This window comes from Peromyscus eremicus, chromosome X (assembly GCF_949786415.1).
Source record: "Peromyscus eremicus chromosome X, PerEre_H2_v1, whole genome shotgun sequence".
Taxonomy (NCBI): domain Eukaryota; kingdom Metazoa; phylum Chordata; class Mammalia; order Rodentia; family Cricetidae; genus Peromyscus; species Peromyscus eremicus.
The window spans coordinates 44,576,945-44,597,214 of NC_081439.1; the positions used below are offsets into that span (position 1 = coordinate 44,576,945).

Below are 20,270 nucleotides of genomic sequence, written 5' to 3' on the forward strand. Positions count from 1 at the left end.
CCATGTTTCAAATCCCAGAATTGGAATATGTTGAATTATATAGCAAAATAGACTTTGCAGATGTGATTGTGTTAACGATTTTGAATATGTTCTACTCAGGTAGTCTTGTTGTAGTCATATGAGTGAAACAGGAAGAGTTATACTCATAGTAAAAGGTTATAGAAGGACAGAAACAGAAATTGAAATGATGAACTGTTGTGGAATATTACTTTAACTAGGCAAAGATGTGTAGCATTTGTTTATGCTGCATTTGGTTAACTATGTAAAGATGAGTGGCATTTGCATTAGTTAAATGAAATTAACCTGGGATATGAGAGGCTGGGTTAGTAACTAGTTGACAGAAAATAGCAGGGAGGACTGGAGCGTGGGTTTTGAGTTGGGGTGGTATGGAAGGAGAGATGGAAGAAATGAAGAAAAGGAGGTGAGATTCAAGGATCTTTTTCTGAAAAGAAATAAGGGGATATAGAAATGATAGGATAAAAGGGTTATTGAATGTACTTTAAACTAAAAAATAACTATTAATATTAGATATTTTACATTGGTACGGATTTTTATATATTGATGCAAATTTAAGGTTTTTTTTTTAGAACATAATGTATACGTATTTCTACTCTAGTTTAAGGGATGTTTGTATATTGGTACAAATTTATGGGATTTTTTTTACAACATACTGTATATATGTTTCTACTCTTGCTTAAGATATTACACCTATGGAGTTCATTTAAAAATGTAAAGTAAACTTCTGATCCTTAAGTGCTTTTACTATAAACAGTTTAGGATAACGAAAAAAATGCAGGGTAGTAGTTAGTCATCTATAACAATCAAACTGGTGATTATGTTAGGTATGTGTTAAAGGTCATACAGAGATATATTTTAGGTAGATAGATGCTATTTAAACACTAACACTTCAAAGACCTATAGAATATGGCATTTAAAATATTTTGTTAACATAGGGCTTTTCATTACAGTGGAAAAAAATCTGCTTCTGACAGCACCAATCTACTTCATAAAAGGATGATGGGCATTGAAGAACCTCCATATGGAGTTTGCTTTCACTGAGGCAAAGCTAGCCATTTGGGCAAGAAACTGCTCTTGCCTTAACTGCTGACAGTATGCTGTACAAACTGGATAAGCATGACACAAAGGAAAAAGACTGCCAATCTCTGCCAAGACAAAGCAGGAAAGTACTTCAAAATTCCTACCTCATAGAAAAGTCTGCCAGATATTCTAGGCCTGTAGGCTGAAGAAGGATGCCACAGCATTTCAGAGAAACCTTGCATGACTGTCCAGGCAGCCTTATGTCTCTGTCATTTCTATAGTTTTGGAAGTTACTTGCTCTGCACTTTCTGTTTACTTGCGTAATATTATATCCTTTTGTGGTCTTCAATGGAGTTCAAGAGTAGAAAATTATAGTTAAAGGATTCTTTTATTTATGATAGATGGTGAACTAGGTACAAAACTTTAGTCTTACCAAGATAGGATAAATATGGAATATTTTCTTTGAATTTGCCAAATACCAATGGATTGGGTATTACAAATGCAAGTCTTACTTATAACTGTGCTTATTATATATACTTTTCCTATGTCAAAGTTAAAACCCTTCCTTTTTATTTAGACAAAAAGGGGGAAATGTTGTAGAATATCATGGTGATATTTTATTTGTACTGAATGTGATATTTTATTTGTATGTTAGTTATTGGTGAAATTATTTAGGCCATTCCACGTAGTTAAAAGGAGATTTATTTAATGGCGTAACTTACAAATTAAGGGATAGGTAGGTCGCGGGGTCTGGGGAAGGTGTATCATAGTCCAGCGGTGTTCTCTGGAGCTCTCCTCTGTCTACCTCCACCATCCAGCGTCCTGGAACCAACCGAGCGTTTGCCGATCCGGATCTCGGTTCCCCAGGCGCCTCCCTTGGCCCCGCCTTGTAGGCGTGACAGTTGCCGAAGTCTCAATGGGGGTTGGAACTTCCAGAACAAAGCTGGAATGGCTACCCACTACATTAGTAAATAAAGTTAGCCTAGAGATCAGAGGTCATAGCCATAAACAGAAGTCAGGCGGTGGTAGCACATTCCCTTAATCTGATCACATGGCAGGCAGAGTCTCTGTGTGTTCAAGGACACAGCCAAGTGTGGTGACAGACCACTTTAATCCCAGTCCCAACCATAGAGACCTGGAGGTCTGTATAGCTAGGCAGTGATGAGGAAAGTGATGTGACTGGGCTTAGAGCCAATGAGAAGGCAGAACAGGAAGGCAATAAAGGCACAGGTTTGACAGGTGCTGTAGGCTGGCAAAGTAAAATGGCAACACATCTTCACATAGACAAGCAAATGCAGCATAAAAAATGTAACACATCTTTGACTAGTTAAAGTAACATTCTGTAAACGAATTTTTAAACAGTCATATTAAATAAGAAACACAGAGCCAAATACAGAGGTGTACGCTGTGGAGATCAGAGCAATAGCTGCCAACTAACCTTAGCTTACCACCTCACCATAGCTAAGAGCACTTTCCTAGTTCATGTTGCTCATGGTGGGCCGAGGTACAGTGATGTGTCCCCTGGCTGTGGTGGGTTCACAGCATGCAGGCTGGAGCTACAGCATGGCAGATTCCTGCCAAGTTACACAGAGGTTTCTCCTAGCCATGTGTAGTCTTGTCACTTAAATTCTTGCAGTAATGACCACAAGTTTTCAACAGACTCCCAAATCAAGGGGCCTACTCCCACCACCTACTCCTGCTCTGTATCCAACATACAGGTCCTACCTGGACCTGCCTACCTGCATCTATACCCAGTACTCTTTGTTACACCTGCAGTACTTCATTCCATACCCAGACTTGCTGAGGCCTCCTCCATGTATAGCCTGCTGAGTACTCCCTCAACCAGATACTTGTATTTCTTTTTCCTTCTAAATCTGTCCTAGTTCCCACAGTCCAAACATGGACCTATTCTGATCAACTGAGACTTGCAGTAGCAACATCTAGGCTTTAGCAGGTTGCCAAATCCCATGCTCTGGCCCAGTCCCATCAATTCCAGATATGCTCTAGCCAACATACAGGCTCCAGACAAGGTGCTACCTGTACCCAAATACAGGACCCTTTGTGCTTCCATCACTACCCCACTCCACACCCACACTTCTGATATCCTCCTCCAGGGTGTAGCTTGGTATACAAGCCCCTACCTGGTACTTGTTTTGCACATTCATCTAGATCTAGCATGAATTTAATAGCCAGCACCCTTGGCTATTCTAGCTTCTTTCCCCTTGCATTAAGGACTTCTAGGCAGCAGAGGCCCAAATCCTACAGCTCAGACTAATCTCACAAATCCTCCTGTACAGTAGCTAACATTGAGGCTTATCCTAGAACTTGCCCTACCAGAATCTATCCATAGGACACTCTGTGTATACTATACTTACATTACTCCTTATTCATTCTCTCCATGTCTTCCTGAGGGTCTAACTTGTTGAATAAAATCCCCACTCAATACTTGTTTTTACATAAAGGACTGTTCTAGCCAGATAACATATCCAGTGTCCAAACATTCTCCAGCCCCCTCCCCTAGCAACCTCTAGGATTCCTAGTCCCATCAACACTCCCTGTACTGGGAAAAGTATCTTGATTCTACCCCTCCCTTATCAAACCACAGGAACTTTGGCTGCCTACATCCCCCTTTCCTTGCCCAGGATGTCCATATCCTCCAGATTCCAGACAGGTGAATTGTGGTGATGTATCACGCATCCCAATAAAACTTATCTAGGCATCAGAGGACAGAGCTAGCCACTAGATTAGACATAGAGGCCAGACAGTGATGGCATACACCCTTAATCCTGTCACTCAGGAATTCAAGGCCACACAGGGAACAGAACCAGGCACACACCTTTAATCTCAAGATTTGAGATCTCATGCCTTTTCTTGGGAAACACACAAGCTTTTAATTCCAGCAAGTAAGATGACAGGGCAGAAAAAAAGGTATATAAAGTGTGAGGAAACAAGAACTCACTCTCTTGAGACTGAGGATTTCCTAGAGGTAAGAACTTGTGGCTGGCTTCTTCTGCTTTTCTGATCTTTCAGCTTTCACCCCAATATCTGGCTCTAGGTTTTGCATTATAAGACCTTTTAAGACTCGTGGTACAAATAACACCAGATAATTGTTTTTCAAATACTCTGGAGTCCAAACTGCTTGGAATATCATCAGGTAACCCCAGAATAGCTACTTCTTCTCACTAGTAGTGACTTGTAGTTTTTCACAGGGTCCCAGATCTTTGCTCCAGCCTAGTCCTACCATGCACTCCTGTGCTAGGCAACATCTAGGTTCCTGCAATGACCTACCACTGTAACAAGGCTCACAGGACCATTTGTATATCTCTACAACCCAACTCTATACCCAGATTTTTCTTGTCCATTACAGGATTGAATCTGTGGAGCAACCCCAAACATAATCTTTTTTTTTTTTTTTTTGGTTTTTCAGGACAGGGTTTCTCTGTGTAGCTTTGTGCCTTTCCTGGAACTCACTTGGTAGCCCAGGCTGGCCTCGAACTCACAAAGATCTGCCTGCCTCTGCCTCCCAAGTGCTGGGATTAAAGGCATGCACCACCACCGCACAGCAACCCCAAACATAATCTTGAGACTTTTTTCCACATCCTGCTGAGGTATCTCAGTACCCTAGCCTAGTCAGACAACCTACAAAAACATAGTAGGGGCCTCTAGTCTTCAAAAGGGTCCAAAATCCAAGGCGCCAGCCTAGTGCCAGAATTTCATCTTTTGCTACAGCCCAAATCAATGTTCACACCAGGACTTATCCTACCCATATCTTCCCACATCTACCTTCAGGATACCTTGCGCCACCTAAAGAACCCCACTCCATACCCAGACTTCCTGTGTTCTCCACCTTGGTAAGCCTGTTGAGTACATCTCTATCTGATACTTGTTCCATAATTCTGCCATATCAAGATTGGTCCCACAACCAAGGCCCATCCCTAGTATTGCTACCAGCTCCTTGTCATAGATAACTCTAAGCTTCTGCAGACTCTAATCCCTCCAACTGGCCTGGCCCTGACACATTCCATTGTGCTGTAGACAACTCCCAAAAGGATCCATCCCACCTGCATCCATCCACAGGACACATTTAGATGTTTAACCCACTTCAGTATATAACCACCAGACTTATCACAATCCCCAGCTCCCAGAATTTAGCCTACTGAGTAATCCCCAACATACAAAGGAACACTTGTGTTTCCAGATACTGACTAATCTATTCTGGTCACCTGTACCTTGCAGTTGCAGGCTGTAGTCTTCAAGGTTACAGAAGAGATAGGAGCAGCAGTTAGGTCTGGATTCTAAAAGAAAGGAACAGAAAATCCTATAATCTGAACCCAGGGGAGAGGAGTCAATGTTTTACCATTATGAAAGTGGAGGAAATCCAATCATAACTAGATTGAAATAAACAGTTTTAGTACAATCTCCTTTGGCCTCCACTTGCATCTCTGATTCTCATGATCTCCACTGAAAGAATTCAGAGGAGGCACACAGTGTGAAATGGATAAAGTGAACAGAAAATGTTGCATAGTAAAGTTGTATATTCTTTTTTTTCTATTTTCTTTTTTTTATTTTATAATTGAATTTCATTTGACATATCAGCCATGGATTCCCTTATCTTCCCCGCTCTTGCTCCCCCTCGCCGCCTTCCGCAGAGCCCACCCCCCATTCCCATCTCCTCCAGGGCAAAGACTCCCCTGGGGATTGTGTTCAACCTGGTAGATTCAGTCCAGGCAGGTCCAATCCCCTTCTCCCAGGCTGAGCCAAGTGTCCCTGCATAAGCCCCAGGTTCCAAACAGCCTGCTCACACACCGAGGACATGTCCTGGTCCCATTGCCTGGATGTCTCCCAAACAGATCAAGCTAATCAACTGTCTCACTTATCCAGAGGGCCTGATCCAGTTGGGGGCTCCTCAGCTATTGGTTCACAATTCATGTGTTTTCATTCGTTTGGCTATTTGTCCCTGTGCTTTTTCCTATCTTGGTCTCAACAATTCTCGCTCATACAATCCCTCCTCTTTCTCACCAACTGGACTCCTGGAGCTCCACTTGGGGCCTGGCCGAGGATCTCTGCATCCACTGCCCTCAGTCATTGGATGAGGTTTCTAGCATGACAATAAGGGTGTTTGGCCACCCTATCACCACAGTAGGTCAGTTCTGGCTTTCTCTCCACCATTGCCAGTAGTCTATTGTGGAGGTATTTTTGTGGATTTCTGGGGACCTCTCTAGCACTTTGCTTCTTTCTATTCTCATGGGGTCTTCATTTATAATGGTCTCTTATTCCTTGTTCTCCCTCTCTGTTCTTGATCCAGCTGGGATCTCCCGCTCCCCTAAGCTCTCTTTCCCTCAACTCTTGCCCTTCATTACCCCCACTCACGTCCAGGTTGTTAGTGTAGATTTCTTTCATTTCTCTGTCTTTGGGCAATCCTTGTATCTTTCTTGGGGTCCTGTTTTCTAGGTAGCCTCCCTGGAATTGTGAGTAGCAGTCTAGTCATCTTTGTTTTACATCTAGTATCCTCCTATGAGTGAGTATATACCATGTTTGTCTTTCTGAGTCTGGGTTACCTCACTCAGGATGATTTTTTTTTTAGATCGATCCATTTGCCTGCAAACCTCATGATGTCATTTTTTCTCTGCTGAGTAGTATTCCATTGTGTATATGTACCACATTTTTTATCCATTCTTCAGTTGAAGTGCATCTAGGTTGTTTCCTGGTTCTGGCTATTACAAACAATGCTGATATGAACATAGCTGAGCAAGTACCCTTGTGGTATGATTGAGCATTCCTTGGGTATATGCCCAAGAGTGGTATAGCTGGGTATAGATTGATTCCCAATTTTCTAAGAAAGTACCATATTGATTTCCAAAGTGATTGTACAAGCTTGCATTCCAACCAGCAGTGGAGGAGAGTTTCCCTTAGCTCCACATCCTCTCCAACATAAGCTGTCTTCAGTGATTTTGATCTTAGCCATTCTGACAGGCATAAGGTAGTATCTCAGAGTCATTTTGATTTGCATTTCCCTGATGATTAGGGATGTTAAGCAATTCCTTAAATGTCTTTCAGCCATTTGAGCTTCCTCTTTTGAGAATTCTCTGTTTAGTTCTACAGCCCATTTCTTAATTGGACTGTTGGGCATTTTGATGTCTAATTTCTTGAGTTCTTTATATATTCTGGATATTAGACTTCTGTCAGATGTGGGACTGGTGTCTGTAAGCTGTCGCTATGCCTTGTTGACTGTATCCTTTGCTCTACAAAAGCTTCTCAGTTTCAAGAGGTCCCATTGATTGATTGTTTCTCTCAGTGTCTGTGCTACTGGTGTTATATTTAGGAAGTGATCTCCTATGCCAATGCATTCAAGACTACTTCCTACTTTCTCTTCTAGCAGGTTCAGAGTAGCTGGATTTATGTTGAGGTCTTTGATCCACTTAGACTTAAGTTTTGTGCAGGGTGACAGATAGGGATCTATTTGCAGCCTTCTACATGTTGAAATCCAGTTATGTCAGCACCATTTGTTGAAGATGCTTTCTTTTTTCCATTGTACAGTTGTGGCTTCTTTGTCAAAAATTATATGTTCATAGGTGTGCGGATTAATGTCAGGGTCTTCAATTCGATTCCATTGGTCCACATGTCAGTTTTTATGCCAGTACCAAGCTGTTTTTATTACTGTAGCTCTATAGTAGAGCTTGAGGTCAGGGATCATGATGCCTCCAGAGGTTGTTATATTGTACAGGATTCTTTTGGCTATCCTGGGTTTTTTGTTTTTCCATATGAAGTTGAGTATTATTCTTTCCAGGTCTGAGAAGAATTGTGTTGGTATTTTGATGGGGATTGCATTGAATCTGTGGATTGCTTTTGGTAAGATTGCCATTTTTACTATGTTAGTCCTACCTATCCATGAGCGTGGGAGATCTTTCCATTTTGTGACATCTTCTTCAATTTCTTTTTTCAGGGACTTAAAGTTCTTGTCATATAGGTCCTTCACTTGCTTGGTTAGTGTTACCCCAAGGTATTTTATATCATTTGTGGCTATTGTGAAGGGTGATGTATCTCTGATTTCCTTCTCAGCCTCTTTGTCAATTGTATATAGGAGGACTACTGATTTTTTTGAATTGATCTTGTATCCTGCTATGTTGCTGAAGGTGTTTATAAGCTGTATCAGTTCCTTGGTGGAATCTTTGGGGTTACTCAAGTATACTATTAAGTCATCTGCAAATAGGGAAAGCTTGACTTCTTCCTTTCCCATTTGTATCCCCTTAATCTCCTTATGTTGTCTTATTGCTCTGGCTAGAACTTCAAGTACTATATTGAGTAAGTATGGGGAGAGCAGACAGCCTTGCCTCGTTCCTGATTTTAGTGGAATTGCTTTGAGTTTCTCTCCATTTAATGTGATGTTGGATGTTAGCTTGCTATAAATTGCCTTTATTATGTTTAGGTATGTTTCCTGTATTCCTGATCGCTCCAAGACCTTTATCATGAAGGGGTGTTGGATTTTGTCAAATGCCTTTTCTGCATCTAGTGAGATGATCATGTGGTTTTTTTCTTTGAGTTTGTTTATATGGTGTATTACATTGACGGACTTGCGTATGTGGAACCACCCTTGCATCCCTGGGATGAAGCCTACTTGATCATGGTGGATAATTGTTTTGATGTCTTCTTGGAGTCTCTTTGCCAGTATTTTATTGAGTTTTATTGTATCAATGTTCATGAGGGAGATCGGTCTGTAGTTCTCATTCTTTGTTGCATCCTTGTTTGGTTTAGGAATCAGGGTAATTGTAGCCTCATAGAAGGAGTTTGGTAATGTTCCTTCTGTTTCTATTGTGTGGAACCCTTTAAAGAGTATTGTATTAACTCTTCTTTGAAGATCTGGTAGAATTCTGTGCTGAAACCATCTGGTCCTGGGCTCTTTTTGGTTCGGAGAATTTTAATGACTGACTCTATTTCCTTAGGGGTTATTGGCCTATTTAAATAGTTTATCTGGTCTTGATTTAACTTAGATATGTGGTACCTATCCACAAAATTATCCATTTCTTTTAGATTTTCCAGTTTTGTGGAGTAGAGGTTTTTGAAGTATGGCCTGATGATTCTCTAGATTTCCTCTTTGTCTGTTGTTATGTCCCCCTCTTCATTTCTGATTTTGTTAATTTGCATGCTCTCTCTCTGTCTTTTGGTTAGTTTGGATAAGGGCTTGTCTATCTTGTTGATTTTCTCAAAGAACCAACTCTTTGTTTCATTAATTTTTTGTGTTGTTCTCTTTGTTTCTGTTTTATTGATTTCAGCTCTCACTTTGATAATTTCCTGGCATCTATTCTTCTTGGGAGACTTTGTTTCTTCTTGTTCTAGAGCTTTCAGATGTGCTGTTAAGTCACTAGTGTAAGATTTCTCCAACTTCTTTATGTGGGCATTTAGTGCTATGAATTTCCCTCTTAGTACTGCTTTCATAGTGTCCCATAAGTTTGGGTATGTGGTGTCTTCATTTTCATTGATCTCTAGGAAGTCTTTAATTCCTTTCTTTGTTTCTTCCTTAACCCATTGGTGATTCAGTTGAGCATTATTCAGTTTCCATGAGATTGTAGGTTTTCTGTAGTTTTTGTTGTTGTTGAAATCTACCTTTAATCCATAGTGGTCTGATAGAACGCAGGAGGTTATTCCAATATTTTTGTATCTGTTGAGATTTGCTTTGTGGCCAAGTATGTGGTCGATTTTAGAGAAGGTTCCATGGGGTGCTGAGAAGAAGGTATATTTGTTTTTTGTTAGGATGGAATGTTCTGTAGATATCAATTAAGTCCATTTGAGTTATAACATCAGTTAAGTCCTTTATTTCTCTGTTAACTTTCTATTTAGGAGATCTGTCCAGTGGTGAAAGTGGGGTGTTGAGGTCGCCCACTATTAACATGTGGGGTTTTATATGTGGTTTAAGCTTTAGTAATGTTTCTTTTACATATGTGGGTGCACTTGTGTTTGGGGCATAATTGTTTAGAACTGAAACTTCATCTTGGTGGATCTTTCCTGTGATGAGTATGTAATGCCTTCTTGATCTCTTTTGATCAATTTTAGTTTGAAGTCTATTTTGCTGGATATTAGGATGGCTACACCCGCTTGCTTCTTAAGACCATTTGATTGGAAAGTCTTTTCCCAGCCTTTTATTCTTAGGTAGTGTCTATCTTTGAATTTGAGATGTGTTTCTTGTATGCATCAGAAAGATGCTTTCGTATCCATTCTGTAAGCCTGTGTCTTTTTTATAGGTGAATTAAGTCCTTGTTGAGGGATACTAATGACCAATGATTGTTCGTTCCTGTTATTTTTTGGTGGTAGTGTGTGTGTGTACTTCTCTTCTTTGGGGTTTACTCCTGTGGCATTATCTATTGCCTGTGTTTTCAAGAGTGTATCTGATTTCCTTAGGTTGGAATTTTCCTTCTAGTGCTTTCTGTAGGGCTGGGTTTGTGGATGAGTATTGTTTAAATCTGGCCTTGTCTTGGAATGTCTTGTTCACTCCATCTATGATGATTGAAAGTTTTGCTGGGTATATTAGTCTAGGCTGGTATCCGTGGTCTCTTAGTGTCTGCATTACATCTGTCCAGGTCCTTCTGGCTTTCAAAATCTCCATTGAGAAATCGGGTATTAGTCTGATAGGTTTGCCTTTATAAGTCACTTGGCCTTTTTTCTTTGCTGCTCTTAATATTCTTTCTTTATTCTGTATGTTTAGTTGTTTATTATATGGAGTGGGGACTTTTTGTGGGGACTAGTCTGTTTGGTGTTCTATAGGCTTCTTGTATCTTCATAGGCATTTCCTTCTTTAAGTTGGGACAGTTTTCTTCTATGATCTTGTTGAATATATTTTCTGTGCCTTTGAATTGGTATTCTTCTCCTTCCTTTATCCCTATTATTTGTAGGTTTGGTCTTTTCATGGTGTTCCAAATATCTTGGACATTTTGGGTTATGATTTTATTGGCTTTAGTGTTTTCTTTGACTGATGAATCTATTTCTTCTACTGTATCTTCCACGCCAGATATCCTCTCTTCCATCTCTTGCATTCTTTTGGTTATACTTGCTTCTGAAGTTCCCGTTTGTTTACTCAGATTTTTCTATTTCCATCATTCCCTCTGTTTGTGTCTTCTTTATTTTTTCTATTTCCCTTTTCAGGTCTTGGACTGTTTCCTTCATCTGTTTCATTGCTTTTTCATGATTTTCTTTCAGGGATTTATTGTTTTCTTCTGCTTTATTTGTCCTTTCCTCTAGTTTTTTTTATAGTGTCTTCCCATTTTTTGTTTGTCTTTTTCTCAATTTCATTTTTGATTTTTTTCTGTATAAGGCTCTAGCCTCTTTGTGATGTTATTCATAAGGTTGCTTTCTTCTGCTTCTTCCATTTTGTGATGTTCAGTTCTAACTGTTGGAGGAGGGCTAGGTTCTAGTGATGCTGCATTACTCTTCATTTTGCTGTATGTACATCTTCCTTGATGTCTGCCCATCTCCTTGTGGATTCGTTCTTTGTCTTATCAGCGCTCTTGGTCCAGACAGAGCTGACAGATTCAGGACGCCTCTCTCTGGTCCATATGGAAGCTCTCTTGTACAGATGGGAGCTCTGGGCTGGTCTCTAAGTCTCAGGAAGTGGCTGGGGTCTCGGGCAGTTGGGCGTAGGGGCAGAGCAAGGAGATTGCAGGGTCTGCTGGGGGTCTTGGAGAAGGGGAACCTTCCTAGTGGAAGTGGGGGCGATCCTGCCCAATAGCCAGAACCTTGGGCCGAGTTGGGCAGGTCTTTCCCGGAATGGCTGGTACCGAGGGATGGGACCTAGGGGCAGGCCTCTCTGGCTATGAGCCCAGGCACTCACTTCTTGTCCAGATGGGAGCTCTGGGGTGGGATGGGAGCTGGGGGCTGGTCTTTAAGTCTCAGGAAGTGGCTGGGGTCTTGGGTGGATGGGCGTAGGGGCAGGGCGTGGAGATTGCAGGGTCTGCCGGAGGTCTTGGAGAAGGGGAGCCTTCCCGGTGGGGGTGGGGAGGGGGTCTTGCCCGATGGCCAGAACCTGGGCTCAAGTTGGGCAGGTCTTCCCCGGAATGGCTGGTGCCCAAGTATGGGACCTTGGGCAGGCCTCTCTAAGTTGTATATTATTAAAGTGAGGATATGGGAAGTGGACATTGGCAGGGGAAAGAAGCATTTGAAGAGAAATGCTACCAGGAATGATAGTAGGCAGTGGCCAGAGAAACCACTGTGAAGTTCTACATGTTTTAGACAGGCTTTATACTATTTGTAAAGTCTCTGAAATGGACATCTTTCTTTAGGATCATATTTCCATTCAAAGATGAGATTAGAAGACCCATTTGGATTGACTCTTGTTTTTTTCCTAACCCTAACCTTATCCTAACTTGGTTTCACTCTTAATGGGGTTCTGTACTGAAAGCTGATTACTAGATTTCTTCTAAATTTCCTGGAAGATCACAATGTTATGTGTCTACCCAAGGCCAGAGTTAGACTCAGAGCCCCTTCTTTTGATCCATAATGATATTCATTAGCTTCCTTTCCTAGTTTTATAACTGATTAGCTGATCAAGAAGGAAAGGTCAATCCTCATGAGACAGTGTTGTAGAGGGAAGAATTACTAACTCTAAGAATATTTTTAAAAGCCATTTGGAAACCAATTATTCTATTAGCTACTGTTCCATAAGTTTAATTTAACACTGAACAGTGGCTAATACCTGAACCAGAAGCCATAGGTTGCTAAATAAAAAGCCTGGTGCCAGGTATGGAAGGTGTGGAATTTTTCACCTGGAGTTGTTTGTCAGGGATGCCCCAGAACTACCCCTAAACAATACAGGCTATTGGCCTTGCTCTCTCTTGCGCACCAGAACTACATGGTAAGATCCTATTACTGAACACACCACATAATTTTCATTCCAAGACATGGAGAAATCAAGTTGTTACTAACCATGTAACTTCTTCCCTGCTGGCTAGCTTTTGTACTACCAGAAAGTCCTGTGTAGGCTGATGTGTGTGTATGGATGGGAAGATCATCTGTAGTCTTACCTAGCTAAGAATCTTGCAAGTTATATTAATGAACAACATAGTAAATTATGCCCATGAATGCAAGAGTGGAACAAACTTTATGGGGATAGCCAACTGCTTAATAGTGAACTTAAGGCCCACTCCATAGAAAGCAACACATGCCTGCTGCTGTAACCCTTGCTGAGAACACATGGTTATGGAGCTCACAGGACCCAGAATTGAACCTAATACTATTATTTTGCTAAATGAATTAAGTATCAAACTGCACTCTAAATTCATATTTCTATAGCTGCAGATCAGTGCACTTCTTAGACCTCCTCAGAGAACTTTATGCAGTAGTTTGTAGTTTAAAATGTCTTTCAAAAGTGGTCATCCTACAAAAAATAAGTGGATATGGAATGCTCAGCTGCAAAATGGACATCTGCACCCCTCTCCTCAAGGTTCAGAGACCATTGCAGAGAGCATTTAAAAAGATTTTAAGAGTCAGAGGCTGCAGAAGACGAGTGAAATAGTGTCCTCCAGACATGACAGGGTCATTGCTCTCATGAATTCAAAGCAGTTGTGGTTGCATGCATAAAGCCTGCATAAGATTAAGCCAATTAGTATTCCAGGATGCACTGGGGGAGGGCTCAGGACTCTCCACCTCTAACTGACAAACTACTGACAGTTGGTGGCTTCTAGAGAATTATGACAGTTAGAATGAGAATGAAATCCATAATATCAGTCACTAATTGCTTTTTAAACTTGATTTTTAAGAGGTTCTTTTATATCATTTAAATGCAAAAGTTAGGAATAAAAATATGAATGTTTATTCACCAAGGAGTGCAACTGTTTGGGAAAGATTAGGAGGTGTGGCCTTGTTGGAGTGGGTTTGGCCATGTTGGATCAATAGACTAGTAACTAAGGCAGGGAACAGCAGTCAGTTTGCTTTAAGAGTGTCATCTATGGTAAGTCAACCATGCTCAAGTGGATTTCCTACACCCATGATTATAAGCGTAGCTTGAACTGAGTAGGTTACTATAAAAAAAAAAAAAAGACATGAAGTGGGTAGGGAGGTTGGGCTTGAATCTGAGAGGGGTCAGTTAGAGGAATGGAAAGACAATTCAGTCAAAATATATTGTATGCATGTATGAAATTTTCAAAGACTTAAGAAACATTATATTAAACATATATGACTAGGCACCTAAATTTAAGAAACAGAAATAATTAAGTAATTTTATTTAAATTTTGGCTCACTGTATGTGTGTGTGTGTGTGTGTGTGTGTGTGTGTGTGTGTGTGTGTGATGTGTGTGTAAAATTTACAGCCCATAATGCCTGTGGCTATCTGTAGTGGGTAGCCATTCCAGCTTTGTTCTGGAAGTTCCAACCCCCATTGAGACTTCGGCAACTGTCACGCCTACAAGGCGGGGCCAAGGGAGGCGCCTGGGGACCCGAGATCCGGATCGGCGAAGGCTTTTTTGGTTCCAGGACGCTGGATGGTGGAGGTAGACAGAGGAGAGCTCCAGAGAACACCGCTGGACTGTGATACACCTTCCCCAGACCCCGCGACCTACCTATCCCTTAATTTGTAAGTTACGCCATTAAATAAATCTCCTTTTAACTACGTGGAGTGGCCTAAATAATTTCACCAATAGCTATCTTCCAATTTATAGAAAGCAGTGTGACAAAGTTTCAAGTACATGAGTGAGACACGTTGGCCCATTCATGGAGACCTTGGGCACATGTTGCCTCTGTTCTCAGCTGTGGTATCAGTTCTGGATAAGGGAAAAACAAGGATATAATATTTTTTTCATTTTGAAAATAAGAGTGATTCTTCATGGGATGAAGTCCCACTCATTAGGCAGGAGTCCTTTGTCCATAAGCTCATTCCTGTGGTAGATATAGAGCAAAAATGTTTGTTCCTTTTTCTTTAGAATTGAACTTAAGCTCCCCATTCCTGTATTCCTGTTAATCACATGATTTTACCATATGAAAAAGAAGGTGCTAGCCTTTTAGTATAACTGAAGTGGAGGAACATGACTATACCTATTTAAAATATTTTTTTTTCTTGCCAGAGCTTTAGAATAGGATCAAAGTTATACTAACATGTATTATACATTTTCACTTCCTACAAGTTGAGCATCTGATAATATACCTATGTACTCTTCAATGTAAAACCCATAGATCTTGCCTCTTGTTGCATTTATATTCTAGTTTTATAAATTGCATTCATATTTTCATTCCTAATTTTTGCATTTAAATGATATAAAAGCACCTCTTTTAAAAAATCATGTTTAGAAAGGAATTAGTGACTAGCTGCTATTATGGATGAGGATATCACAGCATTTATGATTACTTTTTTTCCCATTTTCCCCTTCCCATCTTGTTACTATATTAGTCTTATGTCAAAAACATTCTCAACATATCTCTTCTATAAAGGCAGGTTTCTTCCCTCTACTGTATGTGCTGGCCAGTTTAATATCACAAGATATAGTCATTTGGGAAGAGGGAATCTCAACTGAGAAAATTACCTCATCCAAGGTTGGCCTGTGGACAACCTTGTGTGGCATTTTCTTATTGATAATTGATGTTGAAGGGCCTATCTCACTGTAGGTGATACCACTCTTGGCCTAGTGGTCTTGAGACCAATAAGACAACAGGCTGAGCAAGTCAGGAGGAACAGGCCAGTAAGCAACACTCCTCTGTGGCCTCTGCGTTAAAATCCTGCCTCTAGGATCCTGCCCTATTTGAGTTCCTACACTGACTTTCTTCCATGATGTACTGTGATGTGGAAGTATAAACAAAATAAACCCTATCCTCCCTAAGTTACATTTGCTCATTGTATTTTATCACAGCAATAGAAACTTCAACTAAGACACTGTGTAAATTAACAAACTTTTATGCTTGTTATATAAATATAGGTAAGTTTAGAACATATCAATAGATTATATTTTCAGACAATATTTATTGACATTGGAGGTGTTAACAAATTTTGTGTAACATCCTATATATCCCAAGAAGTTGAGTTCAACCACCTATCCTCAGTAAGCCATTTAAAAGATCCAAATTAACAGTATAAAGAAGAAAAAGAGAGACTTTTTCAATGTGGCCACATTGGAAAGAGGGATAAGGAGATCCAGAGACCCTTCAAAGTCTCTGGTGTACATCTGAGGTTTTGAAGTGAGATTAAAGTTTAACTAGAGGGCCAGGCATGTTCATATCTAAGCAGTTGTGGTCAAGATGTGGCTTCTACCCACCATCAAGTCACCCATCACTGCCTGATCTTTAGTCTTATCTGGCAAGGTGATTTGGTAGTTAGAATTGCATGAAAACTCTTTAAGGAGGTAAGTTCTCATTCTGTATGGAAACCTTTCCTTCACCCAGCATGAGATAACTGTAGAAATTCCCATTACTTTGAAGTCCATTGTTTCACTGGTCTGATAGATTGAGAGACACAAGTGTCTCTTTAATATACTCTCATCTCTGCTAGGCCTGTTATGGAAGCAGCCCACTCTGAGGGCCCTGCTAAACCCCAAATTTCTTATAAAGGAAGATGAAGGTTATACTTGTCACTTCCAATTCCATTACTTTCTCTGAGATGTGGTTAGTATATCCTAATATGCTGAGTGTTTGGTGCTCCTGAAGGACTTTACTTACATTATAGAATGAGGTATAAAAGCACCAGTTATCTAAAAGGTAATGTGTCTTCTATTTGGAGGGATAGTACCGTCACACACATCACCTCAGATAGGTTGTGGCAATCCACACCATTAAGTTTTACCCTGTTCTTGCAAAATACATAGGTAGACGTACCCAGTCTTCTTCATCCATCTCTATGAGATAAGGTAAAAGGAGAAAATTTGTTTTCAACGCTCCATCCACTATGTCAATGTGTCTGACAGTGCATTTGTGGTCTGGCCCTCAACTCTATGGGGCCTGAAGTCCCTTCTTTGTCATATGCTTACCCAAATTCACTTCTTTGTTATATATCCAACCAAAGTCCTTGTCTGGCCTGCATCCCTGCAGCACCCTAAATACCTGCCTTCTCATACACCCACTGAAGTCACTTTTCTGGCCACTGACAATTTGAGACCAAGGTCTGTTTCTTCTCATATACCCATCCAAAGTCCCTCCTTTATCATGTACACCCCCAAGTTCCTTGTCTACCCCAAACCTTGAAAGTTCCATATTTGTCCCTTGTCATATACCTACCCAAATTTCCTCTCTTGCTGTATATCTACCACTTCTTTTACTTTACCAGTTCCACTGTTAGTGACTCAAAAAGACACATAAATTTTCAAACTGGAATGCATTTATTTTTAAAAATATAATTTTGAATTGTATTGTTTATTGGAATGGGAATTTCCCATCTTCAAGATAGCCATCTATTGGCTATCCACCTCTAGAGTCATGGTGCTTGCTTCAGAGGTAGTGGGTTGATCCTCAGCAGGATTTGCTGGTTGCTCCACCAGAGGCTGTGTCTCCTCCATCAGTGATGATGAATCTTTGCCTTTCTTCGGCATGGGTAGAGTTGCTTCTCTGACATCAGTTGTGGAGCTTGCTTCAGAAGTAGTGGGTTGATCCTCATCAGGCTTTGCATGTTGGTCCACCAGAGGCTGTGGCTCCTCCATCAATGGTAAATCTTTGCCTTTCTTTGCCATGGGTGGAGTTATTTCTTTAGCATCCGTCATGGTGCTTGCTTCACAGGTAGTGGGTTGATCTTCAGCAGGCTTTGCAGGTTGCTGCACCAGAGGCCATGTCTCCTCCATCAGTGGTGAATCTTCGCCTTTCTTTTGCACTGGTGGAGTTACTTCTTCAGGATCAGTCATGGTGCTTGCTTCACAGGTAGTGGGTTGATCTTCAGCAAGCTTTGCCGGTTGGTCCACCAGAGGCCATGTCTTCTCCATCAGTGGTGAATCTTCGCCTTTCTTTTGCACTGGTGGAGTTACTTCTTCAGGATCAGTCATGGTGCTTGCTTCACAGGTAGTGGGTTGATCTTCAGCAAGCTTTGCCGGTTGGTCCACCAGAGGCCATGTCTTCTCCATCGGTGGTGAATCTTCGCCTTTCTTTTGCACTGGTGGAGTTACTTCTTCAGGATCAGTCATGGTGCTTGCTTCACAGGTAGTGGGTCGATCCTCAGCAGGCATTGTGGGTTGCTCCATCAGGGGCTGTGATTCCTCCACTGGTGGTGAATCTTTGCCTTTCTTTTTCATGGGTGGAGTTAATTCTTCAGCATCCTTCTTGGTGGAACTCCTTTTCAAGGCACGTTTCCCACGTTTGTTGGTCTTTAGGCCCTGGAATGGCAAGAGAGAGGACACAAGAGTTAATTTAGGGTGAAGGTCAGAATAAACATGTGAATGGTTCTTTGTCAGAACAGGTGGGGATAGGTAAGGGGATTTAGGCCAGGCCAGAGAAAGGTGGTTACTTTAGGCAAGAGTAAATCAGCGAAGGAGGGAGCTTGGGTAGGGTGGGTCATCTCACCGTTCCATTAAGAATGCTTGGGGGATAAAGTTTGTAGGCCGCCTTGGTCTTTATCGGTGTGACAGGATTAGCCACTGCTTGAGTATTCATCGAAAAAGCCGAAAGATCCGCTCCGGATACGGATTTCTTGGTCACATTCTCCATTATCAGAATTTTGTTGTCTTACCCTCAAGAGGCCTTATCAACTGCCACAGCAGAGCAGGCCACACCCCTCAAGCCTGATTGGTCATCAAGGTCTCAACCAATAGTAGGTGAGCTCGTGCTTTGACATCACAAAGCATGACTGTGACCCTGGTGAAGAAAAGAACAGCAGGATGTACCACTGGGGACACTTCTGTTGATGGGGGAAGATATTGAGAAGGCGAAAGTCTCCAGTCTTAGAAGGAGACTTCCCTTTAACAACTCCAAGGCTTTTTTCCACGCCATCCATCTTCATATATGCGCTTTAGTTGTGGCAGAACACAAGACAGAGCATTTGCTTCTCCAACTTCTTCCCCAAGACTCCCCTGCTCAATGGTTTATTCCAATATGTCTTCCTTAATCTTGGACTAAAATCTTGAATGACTTCCCTAAAATCATTCCCAAGTAACATTTCTGTATTTGAATATCAATATATATGTTAGCCATCCTACCAACCAGTGCTACAGCAAACATCTAGGCTCCCACCAGGGTCCAGCCCCCTGCTCACAGCCATCCACAGGACATTTGCTCTGTCTACCCTTCTTTACTTCATATACAGATTTCCCACGTCCCCCTCCAGGGTCAAGCCTGGTGATTATACTCTACCTCCCTATACTTGTTTTTCTGCATCTCACAATATCTCACCTGGGTACCACAGACAAGTCTTGCAGCCTTTATCTTTCAGTAGCTACCTCCAGGCTTCCTCAGGGTCCAATTCTATTACCCCACCTAGTCTCACCACTAAGTCCTATAACCAACAGCTAGGCTCACTCCTGGACTGGCCCCATCCACATCCACTCACAGGACCCTTTACAACATCAATATCACCAGACTCCATATGTAGACTTCACAGATCCTCCGTCATGGTCTAGTCTGTTGTGTGTGTGTGTGTGTGTGTGTGTGTGTGTGTGTGTGTGTGTGTGCGTGTGTGCGTGTGTGTATGTGTGTGTGAGTGCATGTGTGTGTGAGTACACATGCACATGAGTGCACGTGTGGGGCATACACAAACAACACACACACACACACACACACACACACACACACACACACCCTTGAATATTTCTATTTCCATATTCCTCTGGGCCTCACAGGCCTACTTTGGCTGTGTAGCTTTATAGTAGTGATCTCTAGGCTTCCACACTTTCCCAAGTTAGGCTCCCTGGCCTAGTCTCAATACCTCCTCCTTTGCTGTGGCCAACACATAGGTTCCTGTAATACCCTCATTCACCCACAGGACCCTTCCCACCACCTATACCAGCCAGTCCATAACCAGTCTCCTCACATCATCCTGTGTCCAGCTTACTGAGAATGCCACACACTATCAAATACTTGTTTTTCAACATACTGCCAGATATTAACCTGGAAACCATAGGCAATGCCCAATTTTAGTCTGGACTCTTTGCCTTGAAGTAGTGACTTCTAGGCTTCAACAGGGTCCCTGGACACACATAGGCTAGTCAGAACACCTCTTCCTATACTACAGCCAACTTCTGGGCTACCACCAGATATTACCCTCTACATCAACCAACAAGGCCCTCCGTGCTGCCCATACCTGTCCACAACATACCCAGACTTCCTACATCCCCCTCCAAGGTCTAGTCAGG

The 20,270-nt window shown here is 41.6% G+C and overlaps 1 protein-coding gene across 1 annotated transcript; it reads right to left on the reverse strand.

Annotated features, from left to right (window-relative positions):
• Window positions 1-17,299: 17,299 nt before the first annotated feature.
• Window positions 17,300-18,692, reverse strand: LOC131899399 (testis-specific gene A8 protein-like). The gene is made up of 2 exons (XM_059250838.1): window positions 18,487-18,692; window positions 17,300-18,299 (listed from the first exon to the last, which is right to left on the reverse strand). Exons 1-2 carry the CDS (start codon window positions 18,628-18,630, stop codon window positions 17,391-17,393), a joined length of 1,053 nt encoding a protein of 350 aa, XP_059106821.1. The 5' UTR covers window positions 18,631-18,692; the 3' UTR covers window positions 17,300-17,390.
• Window positions 18,693-20,270: the final 1,578 nt, after the last annotated feature.

Excerpts from the sequence above, each read along its gene's own strand:
- LOC131899399 (XM_059250838.1), bottom strand. The coding sequence starts at position 18,630 with ATGGAGAATGTGACCAAGAAATCCGTATCCGGAGCGGATCTTTCGGCT. Across the intron at positions 18,300-18,486 it reads CAAGCATTCTTAATGGAACG|GGCCTAAAGACCAACAAACG; the intron begins GTGAGATGACCC and ends TTGCCATTCCAG.